At 38.6% G+C, this 17,115-nt stretch overlaps 1 protein-coding gene across 1 annotated transcript in view; it reads right to left on the bottom strand.

Moving 5' to 3' along the window:
- Positions 1 to 17,115, bottom strand: part of CNTNAP2 (contactin associated protein 2) — a 1,332,959-nt gene that overhangs the window by 797,062 nt on the left and 518,782 nt on the right. The window contains exon 10 of the mRNA XM_054726631.1: positions 10,713 to 10,884. Within this exon, the coding sequence (XP_054582606.1) occupies positions 10,713 to 10,884 (172 nt within the window). The remainder of the gene's footprint in view (positions 1 to 10,712; positions 10,885 to 17,115) is intronic.

Below are 17,115 nucleotides of genomic sequence, written 5' to 3' on the forward strand. Positions count from 1 at the left end.
GAGTTAAGAAAATATAACAGCCGTGTGAATGAAACTTGCCTTCTTGTGTACGGTGTTTCTAACTTTAGAAATGTCACTCATATTTTAAAGTTTTTTTCTTTCTTCTTTCATTTTCAAATGCCTGAAGTTTCAAGTAAAGGGAATTAACTTTTATATCATGTCCATATGCCCATAGGGGGTCCTTCAGTGAAGTGTGCCCATGAAAGCAATTTTCATGTTGATGAGGCCTTTTGGGAATTATGCTATAGAATCAAAGATCATGAAGCTACTGGAATAAAAGTTTAGTAGGCTCCATTTATGGAAAGCAAACTGAGTTTATCTTGTTTGTATGGAACTTAGAAAATCTACCCTCCTCACAATTATTAATAAATGGTCTATTTATATCAATCTATTTGCTGATTAAGATAGCCTTTACAGATATTACAATTTGGATGTTAACATTTATTACAGACCCACTTTCAAGTACATTCCAAACACACACACACACACACACACACACACACACACACACACACACACTCCCCATCCCTTCCATCTGTATCCCTCTCTTGCTCATGTAATATTCTTTTTGATGTAAGTGGGATTTAGTAAGCAAAATGAGACTCAGACTCTAATACATTCCTCAATGAATTCATAGACACATTCAATGAAGAAGAATTTATCTCTAATAGGGCAATGGATTACTTACAGAATTTATCTAAAAAGTTATTTAAAAAGTTAAGCTTAGTTGCCCTCTTGAAACTAGTTTCTGGGTAATAGACATACAACCACAGGAAGAGGAAGTACTTCTGTTCAATTAATAAAAAATGATGACAAATCCCAAGTCTTAATAAAACTATTTTTCTTGCCATAGAGAAATGACCCAATTTTTCTCAGGTCATAGATCATTTAAATAGTAAAGGAAAATTTTCAAAGAAAATGTTATTTTTAAACTTATATAGTACATAGACACCATTCTTTAATTTTTACCCTGATTTCTATTTTAACAGAAGTAGGGATGCCCCATACCAATAAACCAGAGAGCAATGCAATTTAATAATCCCTCCCTTCCTTTCTCCCTCCCTTTCTCTCCCTGTTATTTGGAATGCAGCGAACAAAAGAAAAAAAGTGAATTCTACCTTCTTTTTCCATACTGCAGAAGTCTTAAATATGTTGAATTTAATGAAGTAAAGAAATAAAACTTTAAAAGGATACATATTTTAACCATTTTAATTTAACTTAATACTCAATGACTCACTAGCCAGCAGGAATTGCTCTGGGCTCTGCTAATTTCAATTCTATAGACAACTACATGGTGATTACAAGAGAGAAAGGATGGGACAGGTAGAAGAGAGTAAAGGGGAGATAAATGGTGATGGAAAGAGAAATGACTTTGCATAGTGAACACTAGATGCAATACACAAATGATCTATACCAGTGATGGGCAACCTTTTGAGCTTGATGTGTCAAACTTCGCCAAAAAACTGAGCATAACTTGGGTAGTGTGTCACTTTGAGGAAAAAACATTATTTCGCAAATGTTTCATCCTCAGGGAGCAGCAAATGTTTCATCCTCGGCATGCGGCCGCCTCAGCGGCCGTGTGTCATCAGAAATGGCTACGCATGTCAGTGCTGACATGCGTGTCATAGGTTCGCCATCACTGGTGTATACTAATAAAAGGGTAATGTGCTAATTAGACCGGATGTCTTCCTGACGACCTTCTGGACAAAGCCATGGTGGCAGGGCCAAGGCAGATGTGGTTAGGTGTGATCAGGCTGGCAGGGGAGAGCAGTTAGGGGGATCAGGCCAGCAGGCAGGTGAGTGGTTAGGAACCAGCAGTCCCGGATTGCGAGATGGATGTCTGACTGCTGGGGTTTAGGCTTGATCCTACAGGCAGTCAGACATCCCACAAAGAGTTCCAGATTGGAGAGGGTGCAGGCCGGGCTGAGGGATCCCCCTACCCCACATTCATGAATTTTGTGCACCAGGCCTCTAGTGTTATAAAATTGTACACTTGAAATCCATATACTTTTATTAACCAATGTCACCCCCAATAAATTCAATAACAAATTTAAAAATTCCAAAAAACATTGTATAAGTCTGGTCCACCTGCCTTTCTAATGACCCATTTCCATAAAGCTCCATCCTCAATTTCTAGTTTTAGTTTCTTAAAGTGCAGTGAAAACTATAGTCACCCTCTGCAGATTTTTCCAGTTTTTTTTTTTCCCATACTTAAACTGATAGTTTTGTTTTGAGGTACTTATATTTCTAAGAACATTCCATTTGCTGTAATGGAAACTCTGTCCCTAAGCATTTGAAAATGTACTTAGACTATGTTATTACAATAGCAATTATTACTTGCCTAAACATATTTGGGAATGAACAATTAACTCCCACACAACATGTGAGGAGGATACCAGATGAAAGATGGTAGCCCATTGCTTCAACTCTTCAACCATCAGGCCAGTGGTACCACTCCCTGTATTTCACAAAGGGAATGGTGAGCTTTGGTTAATATGTAAAGCTGGCTTTAGAGGAGAGCAGTTAAATGAATTCAATGAAAGTTTTGCAATATATCTAAGTAACTGACAAAAGCAATTATCTTAAAAAGAAAATATTTGTTAAGGCACTTCTTTTAAATATGTTGTTTAATTAGTTGCTTTTGTTTTTATTTTGTCAGGTAATCTAACATGAAAAACAAGAAATAAAACTTAATGACTCATTTAAATCTCCCTGTTGTTGACTTAGCTACATGTTAAAATTATTTATCTTTTTTCCTTTCTGCTTATCTTCAAATGCATAAGTGTCTTCTGACATTACTTTTATACACTAGGCCTTCCTTGGGATTTAAATGTCAAAGCACAGAGATATGGCACGCCACAAGCAAATATAGTTTTCTTTTGTCCTAATACATGCAATACATCAAAGACAAATAAGGCTGCTGTTGAATCTTAAAATGGTTAATTTGGCTTTTTTTCTTTGCCTTTTTCTCTTAGGAGAGTTATCTCCTCTGGCATTTCACTACTATGTTTTCTTTTTAAAAATAAATTTTGTCACTCTAGTCCTTTACTTGTATTTAAAAATAAAGTCACTTTGAAATCACTTCAGAGAGATGACTGGAACAGGGGCTCCCCTGGGTGTGACACTGTGGGGTCACTGAACGTGTGTTTTTGTGCTAGATCAATGACTAAGGCTTACATGTCTAGGTGTAAACAGGAGAGTCCTCTCAGGGTCCTTCTAAAAGAAACCAAATGTCTCTGGCAATGGAGTTCAAGATCAAAGGGGAGCCTAAATTAGCCCAGAAGGCCAAGGAAGTTTATACACAGAGCCATGCATCTAATACAAGAAATGCATCTGACCTAGCATGAGCAAACAGGGCTTTCCAGAAATCTACTACTAATTCAATTTAGCCCCAAGAGAGAAAGAAAGAACATGGCCATTTGCAATATAAAATCAATGGGATCCAAGACAGGAAAGAACTGAGATAAGGTGCAGAGACAACATAAATATATCTACAATAAAGATTCACAACATGCCCGGTCATGTGAAAAAAATCAAAACTGGATATATAACTAGTTCTTTTTTCTAGATGTTTATTTTGAACTGGTGATCTGGTTTTAGGACCCTGTACATATTTTGTTCTCAGGGTGTTTCTGACGGGTGTTCTTTCTGCAAAAGGGAAATCTGGCGTCAAGCCTGAAAAACTCCTTGTTGGTTCTGGTTCTCCAGGAATGGGTTCCAGCCGACCTGTTCCTTGCTGCTTTGGAATTTGATGGGATCAGAGTCATAATGATGCCAGAATTTAACAGGCACAACGTTTGAAACAATGTGAACTTTACCTGAGAAACATTTTGCCTCCTTTACCAGTTTCATGTAATTGTCATAGAATCTATTGGTAAAAGACAAAATGGTTCCCAATGTATAAGAGGTGCTAGCACAATTTGACACCAGCTGGCATGATGACATGAACAGTTCTTAAGAACCGACAGAAAGGGGTGGTCATCTTGGAAATATATGAACACTTTCAGACCCAGAGGGTAGCAGTTCACAGTTAGGATCCTACATCCTTACTAACTAATAAAAAAGACAGACATTAAAATGAAACACAAAACAAAACACATTTTTTAAAGTAGTTAATGAAAAAAACTGGGAAATTCCAAAATTGAAGTTGTCAGAGGGATGGCAGCTGCAATTCTGCCTGGGCGAGGACGGGACTGCACACAGGAGCAGCTCACAGGTACATGGGAAGGGCATTCAGACATGGGCATAAACAGTGCCACTGCAGAAATATCCATGGTTGAGACATGGGCCTTCCCTTTCATACAGTGGAAGTCATTTTTAGATATTTCAAGTCAAAGTTTTGGCTTTTTAAAAAGGTTCATCCATTTTTTTCTTGTACTGTGGCTGTCCACTCAGTGAACCAATGGCATTTCCACAGGGAATCTGGACTGGGAGAGTTCACCTCTGGACTCTGGACTAGGACAACATGTTTGGAGATGTGAAGATTCAATTTTGGCAAAGTAGTCTAAAACCAAGGAGATTTGGTTTGGAAGAGCTAGATCTTGGAGAGCAGAGAAGAGGAGCCCAAAGTGTTAGGACAGTTTAAATTCTGATCAATGATCCTCTCTCTGCCATATCAGCATTAAAGTGCCAGAAAGGGGTGCTCACACTCAGTGTGATCTTTTATAAATATTTATAGACTGAATGAATCTCAACAGAGACTTAGAAATCCTATGGCATTGGTGTCGTGTGCCCTCCATTCTGCCTTTGGGAATTTATGGAGAGCTTCATGTCAGCCTGAGGTGAGTGCTATGGAGTACATATAGAGCAAGACATGCTGAGGCAAAGACCGCTATTCCCACACCCCACACCCTCACACATACCATGAATACTTTCAACTTGTGTGCAGTTTGCAAGAGGTCTAGAAATCACTGTGTGTTCCTGTGGGATCTAAAAGAATGCTTAGATGGCTTTCCGGTACACCAGGGAAAACGATTTAGGAGAAAAAGGGCAAAGAGCACACAGATCCTGAGTGACCAACCATCCTAATTTACCCAAATTGAAGGGTTTCTCCCGGCACAGAGTTCTCAGTACTAAAAGGGGAACAGTCTTAGACAAATTGGGCAAGTTAGCTCCTTACACAGACCCCCAAACCTGAGCCTAGCAGTAGCCACGGCATACCACAAGGCCAGAGCAGTAGGCAGTTGTGACAGAGGGTAATCCCTGAAGACTAAGCTAGCTGGGGACCTTTGGGGAGCCCAGAAGCAACTTGAGAGCACATGGAACAGATCCCACTCCTCTGATTACAAGATGTTACAGAGGTTGACTGGTTCTGACCCAAGGGCCATGCTGGTGGGGTCAAGGAAGACACTTGAAATGGGGTAATAGCCCAATTGACCTTGGAATGAGCTTTCATATCATACTGACTGAAAAAAAAAAAAACATATATTATATATTAGGGTACCCAAATACATGTGTTCAAATATTTAGATTTTCAGGTATGGGTTGGAAGTGGGAGCTCATGAGCAAATGAAGATCAATTTTAAAAAATAAATAACATTTTATTCATTCAAGTTAGGCCTATACATTTTAGCCTTGCTTTTACAGAAATGCATGACCTCCTTCTGAACTGATAATATTCATCTCTTTCTTTGTTGTTCACCTTTTCAATAGTCAGCTTAGTTTTGAAACATCACTATATCTATTTAACCCTCCTTTAAAGGCTCCTATAAAGAAATCCTATACTTCTTTTCTTTCAAGGAAAAAAAAAATCAAACAAACTGAGTAGATGTTCTTGAAAAGACAGCACTGCCATAAAAACTAAAAACTGGGACTGTGAATATGCACTTCTATCCAAAGATATAATGAAGACTTAATTACCAACTCAGAAATAGGATCCAGTCTATTCAGAATTTCTCAAGGGGTAATTTTGTAGGCTGGGATATTTACTCTTCTTCTTCCGCTCCCTGTGCTATTCAGAATGTTTACTGGCTTTGTTTCTTAATATATTTACAAGGGAGGCGACAGGAAAGCTAAGATTATAATACTAATGAACTACTTGTACCAGTTTTTCTACCAGATGCTGGTTCTGACAATATGAATTTGCTCTGGTCTCTAAATAGCCACTCAGTGCCCAAGTGCCAGTCTCTAGGGGACATCACTGGCATGCAACTTAATAGACCCCCAAAGAAATGTACCCTCTTTTCTTTCAAAGCCGTCAACAAACACACTTGGGAATTTGCCGCTAAAGGGAAGGTATTGGTTGATTTTAGAATTGGAAGATGGAAAAAAAAAAAAAACAGCTGCTTTTGGCTCCAAGAAAAATAAATTTGACTCCAGTGACTTGGATAAACAAGGATTACTTTTTTTTCACATAAAAAGGAGTGAAGGTGATTTCTGACTCTGGTTCACTCAAGCTGAAATTTTCTTGACTGCACAGCTCCAGGCATGGTGTCTGCATTGGAAAAAAGGACAGTGTAGGGGCAGGGGTGACAGCTGAATCAGGAAATAAACACTTTCTCAAGAACACCATAGCTGACCTCTGCTTATCTGTCAGTGGCCAGGACTGTGTCACATGGCTCCCCCTGACTATGGCAAAGAAAAATGACCTCTCTGGCAGCTAAGCTATGAGGGTCTTAGGATTGATACACACGTCACAACGAGCAAAACAGGCTTTACTATTACTCACAAAACAGATACATTTTTTCCAAATGAGGCAAGAACACCACCTACTTAAACTCAAAATATTTCAACAGCAGCTTCTTCATCCCATATGTCCTTGTAAGAATCACAGACAAGGCATCACAGAGTAACTCCTCAGAGATTCTCACGTTCCAAGGCTGCAGCAGCTCTCCTCCTTTACAGATTCTGACCAATACTTGCTAGGACCCTCCCAGGTCTTACTCCAGCCCCCATCCCCTTCTCTTACTCTCTCCCTCTTCCCACCCTCCCTTCCCTTCTCCCCTCACTTCCTTTGAAATGCCCCATGATTCTGTTGTAGTTCTCTCTGGCAGGAGCAAGTGAGTAAAGCTAACTTTAGGGGCTTTGGCTCATATTTGCACACCTGAAAAGAGGTTAGAGAGAAGTGGGTTGGGAATCCTACCTAATAAAATAGTAATATGCAAATTGACCGCACCTTCACTACGCCCAAGCCACGCCCACCAGCCAAAGCCACACCCACCAGCCAATCAGGGCGAGTATGCAAGTTATCCAACAAAGATGGTGGCTAATTTGCATACGCTGAGAGAGGGAGGAGTGAAGACTGAAGACAACTTGGAAGAGGGAGGAAAAGCGGAAAGCAAGGTGGCTGCCAGAGGGAAAGCCTGGGCGGGGCGGGGCGGAACGGGGCGGAGCAGGGCGGAGTGAGGCGGAGTGAGGCGGGCAGCAGTGGCGAGCGGGTGCAGGCGCGGTGGCCGCAAAGCCGCTTGCAGGATATTCCTGCAAATGGGCTACTAATAGGAACTATAAAGGGCGTCTAAAGATGTTTGCCATAAGGAATCAACAATGTAAGGGTGCTAGGAACAGATTAAAGATGGTTATTATGCAAGGAGAAATCAAGAGTTTATGTGCTGGATAGCTTTCTGATTTCAGAGAGTGTTCTAGCAACCGAGGATGTGACAGAGGCCCTCCTCCCTGAGAGCAGGGTATCAATGAAAGGGTAGAGCTAGAGGCCTCCGATGTTGGAAGAGGTTTCTTGCCCTCTATTCGCCTCTTGCGCTTCCAGGTCTATGGCTGTTTAGGAAATATAGCTGAAGAAACCAGAGGCCCTCAATAGGTCAACATGGCCATTTTATCAGTCTGCTGATATATGCTTGTTACATAATTACATCCCGGTGCCTTCCTGACAATTCAACCCAAATGTCCAATAGACATCTCAACTCATGCTCACCACTGAATTCATGATTTTTCCCCCTGACCAATCTCTACCATTAGCCTTCCCATCTAAGGAGACAGCAACGCCTTCCTTCCAATTGCTTGTACCAAATCATTTCCTCTCTTCTTCTCATGCTCCACATCTAACACATAAAGAAACACCACTAAGTATATTCAGAATCAACCACATCTCAATACCTCTTGTGCCAACGCACTGCTCTGAGGCCACCAGAATCTCTCACTTGGATTATGATATATAATAACTCCCTGTTTCTACATTTTACAGGAAACAAGCCACGTGTAAATCCACACACAAAGAAAGAAAAATAAGTTGAAATCATAAGGTATTCCAGGACACACAGCAAAACTCCCTTAGTGTCATCTTCCCCAAACTATTTTTCTAAGTTCTACTCATCAAATCATTGCAGCTGCTCCTATTATCTCCAAACATTTTATAAAAATCACACTTGCAGATATTTTTTTCACCCTATGTTCTCATTTATCCACTCCCCCCTCCAAAAAAAGAGAAAGCTTTCAAATAATCAAGCTGAAGTTTGAAGGGAGAAAAGTAAGAAAGAGCCAATGCAGGCTTACTTACGTAGTATTTAGATAGTTTGAAAACAAAATGGAAGAGATACGGCAATTGCAAAATTTTAGTTAGTGGGGGTGGGGGTGGGAATGAACAAGAGGTGAGCTAAGGATGTGTCATTAAAGTGTGACCTAGTGGGTCACCAATATATGAGTTCAGGCTAAACCCACTGGTCCTCTCACCTGGCAGATACAGACTAAATCCCCAATGATCTCCTCAATAGTTCCAATAGGTGAACATAGTCTTGTGTCATATTTACAAAAATACAACACTTCACAGATTAAGATTTTGACCTGAAGACATTTTAAGTAAATAAAGGAATGTGGTATTCCACACATTGGTAGTTAATGTACAGAAGTTATTTCCTTAAAAAATGAGACAAGCAGAACATGGATTCCATAGTGGTTTTAGGAAATTTGTGGACCTGTGTCAGAGGTGGGTTATCATCCAGAGGGACAGGGAAGAAATTCCCTGTTCTGTCAGCTGCAGAACACTTGACAACATGGACAATGGGATTGACTCTATTCCCACAGCTACCAAAAATTGAAATTTGCATTTCCCATACTACATCTTCACCGGGAAGACCATATTCTACTCTGTTCATTTACCAAAATCTCATTCATTCTTTTGAGGCCAATTTAACTCCCACTTTTTTCACAGGAGTAATCTATTAAAATGTCAATCTCTCTCCCATACTTCTTCAGTAGCAAACAATATAACAATAACGCTCAGGAAACATGTTGTTTGAAGTGAATCAGCAATATTGCCATAAAATCTAGCCTGTTTACAAAAGCTGAAAGAATTAACTTGGTTATTACTGACAGGAATTATTATATTATTAAAGCTACTGGCATGGAAAATGGACAAGGTAGTAAAATATCCCCATATGCTATATAACTATTACTAAGAAGAAAAATCTTCCTGAATGGAAAACAATTACTAAAATTTACAGATAAACATCTAATACCAGAATATGGTTGTAAAACTTCATCTCTCACTTTTTCTGATTACTGCTACCATTTTCATTAGGCAGAAATAACAGTTATTACACAATATTGATGGTTCAAAATTATGAGTATATTTCTATTAAAATTGTTCATTGTTCTGTTTAAATATAAACTGTTTAGACTGCCATTATGAGTATTTGCAAGTATGTAATTGAAATAAACACTGTGATATGTCAAATTTTATTACAAGTATGTTAAGGCTTTAAAAAGTCATAATCTGTAGCTGTCATAAATTAATTTATTTCACACGAATAGTATTTTATTTAAATTATATGGAAAAACTTACTTTTTAATAAATGGCTTTATATATTTTTAAGATTAATCATATATCTTTGAATGACTTCCCCAAAGATACCTTCTTAAATTAAATGATATTATTAGATATTTCAGGTATATATATTTTGGGGGGAGCATATTGAGGCATAGAAATTTCATCTCTTAAAATATAAAATTAATTAAGTTATCTTTCAGGATAAGATAGCCCTCTAATTTTAAAATGTTTTTTTAAAATCACCTAAATTCACCAGGTTAAATTCAGTAAATGGTTAGGTGTGATTTATGGGTAAAACATCTGAAAATGAAATATTTTCACGCTGGAAGAAAAGGCAATTTTAGAATCATATTAAGGTAGAATATGTAATTCTGTCACAATATTTCATACAAAAGAGGTATATTTCCATTGTGTGAGAAGTCAACTCAGTTTTCCTAAAAAGCTCCTCCTCAGAGTTGCAAAAACTAATAAAGATTAGATTTTGCAATATTTTAGCACATGTATTTTATAAGCAAACTCAATTACATGAAACATTCTGCTTCTATAAGCCCCCACATAGCCCACCAACATTTTTTAATACTTCTTTTACTTCGAGGAGGCTTTAGCTGGGACAATATTATAAGGATGAGTTGTGACCAAGACAAGGAGAGAAGGGCATCTCTGCTTGTGCGTATAGGAAGCAAAACTAAAAATAAACGGAGTTCCTTTATAGCTCAACCATTGATTGCAAAACCACTTACATAATGCTCACACTTACTGAGCGAGGTTGATGGAGTAATGTGACATCACAGATTGTTCTATCATGTATATCCATGTCCTGATATAAAAGGCATTGCTAAAATCACACATATAGGACCACGGGCATGGCAAAAGGCTCTTCCTGCCTAGCCCATCAGAGGGGTGGGTGGGAGGGTGAGTGTTTCATTCATCCCACAACATAAACATGAATTTGAAAGGTCTGGACAATCTGAAGCAGGATGAAAAGACCATTTACCTGTCTATGATGGCGCACATGTCAATGCTGACGTTTGCAAAACTTCCTGGTTTCCTTTGTGCCACCTCATATAAATTTACAAGTTGATCATCCACTTGAATGAGCTGCATGCATCCTTGGAATGAAGGCTGAAGGACAGAGTGACTTGAGTTATTCATCTGGTTCAGAAAACCTGTGAGAGAGCAGAAGAAATGGAGATGTTAAAATCTGTGTACAGCATGCTTCACTAAGTTTTTTTCTGGTGATGCTCCCTGATCTCAGCCATTGTCTCCAACTCCTGCTTTGCTGGTCCTTGCTGGTGTTGTATTCAGTACAGAAGAATGAAGTACTGTGAGAAAGAGATATTATTTCAGAGAAAGGCACAAGGGTTGAACCTAAATGAATCGTTGTCTCTGGAGTCTAGCATTCCTTATTATTTTCTCCTTGACTTCTTCTTTATCACTCTGTCACAATTCATTCTATGTCCCTCTGCTGTTAATAGCTCACTGCTGTACTTCCGCCCTTGACCTGCCTACAGAGATTAGAACATACAATTTAGACCTTTCTCAACTATTCAAGTGCCTTCCTCTTAAACTTTCAATATTATATCTATTTCCTTAATTCTCTAGTGGCCTGTTATTTAGATGTCAAGAAGCTAAATTTACTATTATCAATTAAGATGAATCTATTTTATGGATTAATGTCTAATTTAATCCAAAGATATATTTGCATTATAAATGATTTATCAGTTTATACAATCCTAACAAACATTACAAAGAATACATTTAGACATAAGGATCAGCCACCCTGCTCTGAATGTCTACACACACACACACACACACACACATGCATGCCAAGTTTGAAATAAGATTAAAATTTTTATTACAAAACTAGAGGCCTGGTGCACAAAATTCATGCAAGAGTAAGCCTCCCTTCCCCCAACTGCCAGCACTGGCTTCCCTCTGGCACCTGGGACCCGGGCTGGCTTCCCTCAGGCCCTGGCTTTGTTCCAGAAGGATGTCTGGTCTGATTAGCATATTACCCTTTTATTATTATAGATAACTTTAAAATAGCACCATCAAACAATTACTATTATGACTTTCAGTAGAGACATGCATAGAAAATTAGTATGCATAGAAAATTTGTAGGCCATAGAAAATAATATATCTCTAAAATAAGTCCCCAAAAGCATTTCCTTTTCATATAGTTCCCTACACCAAATTGACCTACCAGAGCAAATTTAAACTGTGCTAATTTGCTTACAAATCTGAGGTTATTCACACATTTATTTTAACCAAATAATATGTGTACAGCAAAAAATAATTTCTACAGAATGGATTGAGACCAATACCTGCCATTAATTTATTAAAAGTAAATTTTCAATAAAAACTCTTAAAAATTACATTATTTTTTAAAGTGTTCTATTTTGTTTGACTGGTAATAGTAGTTAAGGACAATAGAAAACTCCTTCTCCCTCTATTAATGGTTATAATATTTAAAGTTTAATAATTATCATTTGAACTTCTTTAAGGATTAATGACAGAGGTGGAGTATATCCTTTTCCATCAACAGAATTCTATGTAAAAATAGGATTAAACTTTAATTACTTGACTTAAAAATTAATATAAGACTCTATTTCAATGTCAAGCATATAGCTCATCTATATATTTTTCTAAGTCACATTGTTTTTTCATTTGCATTGACTTAGTCCCCACTGAAGTTGCTGATCTTAGAGAAGTCATCTATTTAGACTAGTTGTATGCATACACATGCTTTTAAATCTGTTCAATCAAAATAATATTGAAAGGAGTTAATGTCTACACTTAGCAGAAAGTAAACATCCAGCTGTAATGTTAATGACCATTCTTGACAAGATGATCATTTGGTTCTGTTGTTGAATACTAGGAAGTCTCTAAATATCCATACTGGCTTAGAAATACTTCAAAATGAGTAGATCTATTTGTGAGAACATGACCTTCTCTGATGCAAAGCAGCTATATAACACAGATTGCTGTGAATTGAATTGGGTATAATTAAGTTCCTAAAACAAGACTTCATCAGTAACCATAACAATGTTCTGTTTGGTCCTAAGGAATTTTTGAATTTGAAAGTGTCAAGTCCTTTCATTTTTCTACATGGGATACATTCTAGTAGAAGACAATTATAGGCCATATTACTAAATTGCTATTAAACATTTAAGTTCCCTCCCCCTCTCCTTGTATTATCTTTAACATTTCCAAGAGGGACTCCATTCATTCACACCAACTTGTAGACCCCTTCCACATCAAATTAGGGCTGACCTCTGTAGTCAGTAGAAAACTGTGGAAGTGGTGGCTGTGCATGACTTTCAAGGCTAGTTTTCAACTTGAACTCTGAGACTACTAACCCTGAAAAGTCAGCCATCATACTTGAGCAATCTTAGGGAGAGGCCCATGAAGAGATAAAAAATCATGAGTTTAAGCCACTGCATTTTGGAGTGATTTGTCATTCTATCTAATAAAGCAGTAATATGCAAATTAACCATCACTCCGCTACACCCACCATCCACGCCCACCAGCCACGCCCACCAGCCAATCAAGAGTGATATGCAAATTAACCCAGCCAAGATGGCAGTTAACTTGCATATCCAGACGAAGAGTGAAGACTGAAGACAGTGGAGAAGGAAGCCAAGCACTGTAGAAGGGAGCAAAGCTGCAGAGAAGTAAGCAAGCCAGGCAGCAGAGAAAAGAGGGAAGCAGGCAGGGAGGAGGAGAAGGGAGTGAGCAAGGCAGCAGACAAGGAAGGGAATGAGGCAGCAGAGACGGGTGGGAGCGAGGCAGAGGAGACAGGAGGGAGCGAGGCAGAGGAGACAGGTGGGAGCGAGGCAGTGGAGAGGGGAGGGAGAGAGGCAGAGGAGATGGGAGGGAGCGAGGCAGAGGAGATGGGTGGGAGCGAGGCAGAGGAGACAGGAGGGAGCGAGGCAGCAGAGAAGGGAGGGAGCAAGGCAGCGGAGAGGGGAGGAAGAGAGGTAGAGGAGAAGGGAGGGAGCCAGGCAGCGGAGACTGGTGGGAGGGAGCGAGGCAGCGGAGGTGGGTGGGAGCTTCGCTCAGGCTGCAGGAAACCCTATTCTTGCAGGAGTATTCCTGCAATGGGCGGCTAGTTCTAATATAAATCTAAAAATTTGACAGTGATTTAGGCTTTGGGATGTCCAAATAAGTTGGATGGGCCTGGAAAGTACTCTTACTTGCAGCCTAAAGGCTCTGGAGTTGTTGGAAATGGCTTGAAGGTGAGGAAAAATGTTATTGGAAATGAGAGGAAACCAGATCTTGTGTTGTTGCAATGGGATGTTTAGCAACACTGTGTTAATATGGAAAGGAAGGAGGTATACTTGAGATATTTGTAATTGAGCTAATGGCATTTCCAGACAGGGAATTCTGACACCTTTCAATTTATAGTAAAAGGGAAAAAAGAAGTGAGAAAAGCCAAAGAAAAACTGTTAAATACAAGGAAGCAGTCCTTGATAGGGTGGAAGACAATGCTTTTTCAATAATAGTCACTTCAGTTGGCAAACAATGCAAAAATGAATAAACCACATTCAGGCAAAGATCAACTACCACTAAAACATAATCTAAAAATAACATGAGGTGTGACTATAAAATCCATGTTAAGACTTCAAAACATATTAGGCGGTGCCTCAAAGGACCATTTAATCAGACAAAAATACTTCTAGAAAGCATATTGGTGTATAATACATATCCTCTGAATTATACAATAGGGATTCTAGTAATCTTAAGGGCATCTTGCCCTTAGCATGCCAGCAGAAACCCAATGTAAAAATAAAACAAAAACTGTTTAATTGAGTAAACCTGAATAGCATTCATAGAAAGGCTACCGATTTTTAAGAGAACTGTCCTGGAGAAAATACCACAAGCTTGGACTGAAAGGACTAGAGATGGTATAAAATGAGAAAAGGTCTTTAGATGCTAAACTTCTATAGGCAGGAAACTACGCAGCTGTGAACATGGACTATGTTTTATTTTAAAAGGAAATCATGGATCAGATTGGTTAAACTGAGAACCTAGAAGGTACAACCAAGAGCCATGGATAATCATTTCTAGGAAATAGTAGACCTGAATTCTAATCAAGGAATTGGCAACATGTACTTGACTGGATTTAAGAATCGCTATGGAACCCCTGTTTTTCTCCATTTGAACTGGAGAGTCTAAAGTGATAGCTCTATGCTGATCCTATCTTTGTATGTTGAGTGTGTGAGTGGCATAGAATTGCTCACAGGTCTTCAGATGAGCAGCTATAACTGAGTAACTGCACCTGTCACTTCTGCAATGATCTATTTGTCACACAGGTCAGCACTGATTCAGTGTGGGAAGGTACTACCCAAAGGTATGAATAATAGGAAGTTAAGATTTATGGCTCTCTTGGAGGATGGTTACCAGAGTTTGCCCTTTGGGACACAAAGATTCATGTTTCTTCAACATGAAAGTATATTCACCACCTCCAAAGGCCCTCCAATGTTTCATCCCATTAGAGCAAGCATGTCAAACTCAAAGGCTAACACGGGCCAAATAAACAATGTTTATGTGGGCCACAAAAAAACAAAAGCTTCAATTTTCATAGAAACATAGAGACATGCTGAATACAAAGGGCAGAAATAAATGAGTAATCGTTAACATAAAATAATAGAACATTTTAATAAAAAATAATATTTTTCTTGAACATTAACTTATCAGACACTAAATAAATCCACAAATTAATAAATGTAATGCAAATAAACCTATTTTTCTTGTCCGAAAGCAAAATATTTCCTATTGCACACACCAAACAAGTCAGTCCAAAACTAATGATGTGGCAATCGGCTGCTAAAATATTCACTGCTATTATTAGTGGAGAGAAATGGTGCACCTGTGCCATAGGGTGCATAAGGGAAATGAATGCAACACAATTATACTAGTAATAATCAGTTATTAGCAAACATTGTAGTTCCTTATTAATAATTATGTGTAATTGCAAAAAAAATGAAACTAGACCATCAACTTACACCATACACAAAAATAAACTCAAAATGGATAACGGACTTAAACATAGATGGGGAACCATAAAAATATTAGAGGAATCCACAGGCAGCAAAATCTCAGACATATGCTTAAGCAATATCTTCACTGAAAAAGCTCCTAGGGCAATGGAAACTAAAGAGAAAATAAACAAATGGGACTACATCAAAATAAAAGGCCTCTGTACAGCAAAATAAACTATCAACAAAACAACAAGAAAGCCCAGTTCATGGGAGAACATATTTTCCAATGTTATCACCGATAAGGGTTTAATCTCCAACATTTACAGGGAACTCATACAACTTAACAAAAGGAAGATAAACAACCCAATCAAAAAATGGGCAATGGACCTAAATAGATACTTTTCGAAAGAGGACATAAGGAAGGCCAAGAGACATATGAAAACATGCTCACAGTCACTAATAATCTGAGAGATGCAAATCAAAAAGACAATGCAGTACCATCTCATACCTGTCAGAATAGTTATCATCAACAAATCAACAAATGACAAGTGCTGGCGAGGATGCAGGGGAAAAGGAACCCTCATGCACTGCTGGTGGGAATGCAGACTGGTTCAGCCACTGTGGAGAACAGCATGGAGTTTCCTCAAAAAACTAAAAATGGAACTCCCATTTAACCCAGTGGTCCCACTCCTAGGAATATATCCCAAGAAAACAGAAACACCAATCAGAAAGGATATATGCACACCTATGTTCATAGCAGCACGATTTACCATAGCTAAAATTTGGAAACAGCCTAAGTGCCCATCAGCAGATAAGTGGACTAAAAAACTGTGGTACATCTACACAATGGAATACTATGTCACAGTATAAAAGAAGGAATTCTTACCATTTGTAACAGCATGGATGGAACTGGAGAGCACTATGCTAAGCAAAATAAGTCAGTCAGAGAAAGATATATATCACATGATCTCACTTATTTGTGGAATATAATGAACAACATAAACTTATTAACAAAACAGATCCAGAGACAGAGAAGCATCAATCAGACCATCAAACCTCAGAGGGAAGGTAGGGGAGGGTGGGGATAAGGGAAGAGATCAATCAAAGGACTTGTACACATGCATATAAGCATAACCAATAGACACAGACACCAGGGGTGTGAGGGCATGAGTGGGGATTGTGTCCCACTGAGGGATCCTGGATGGTGAGAGGGCAAAGGCCAGTCCAAGGGACCCCAACAGTGCACCAGGGGGGAGAGGCAATTGGAGAATAAGGACACATATGTAATACCTTAATCAATAAAGAAAAAAGAAAAATATATAATATAAATAAACCATTTTAACGGAGTCTTTCGGATTTTTTATGTACAATATCATGTCGTCTGCAAATAAAGACAGCTTTACTTGTTCTTTT

Source organism: Eptesicus fuscus, chromosome 14, assembly GCF_027574615.1.
Source record: "Eptesicus fuscus isolate TK198812 chromosome 14, DD_ASM_mEF_20220401, whole genome shotgun sequence".
NCBI classification, from domain to species: Eukaryota; Metazoa; Chordata; class Mammalia; order Chiroptera; family Vespertilionidae; genus Eptesicus; species Eptesicus fuscus.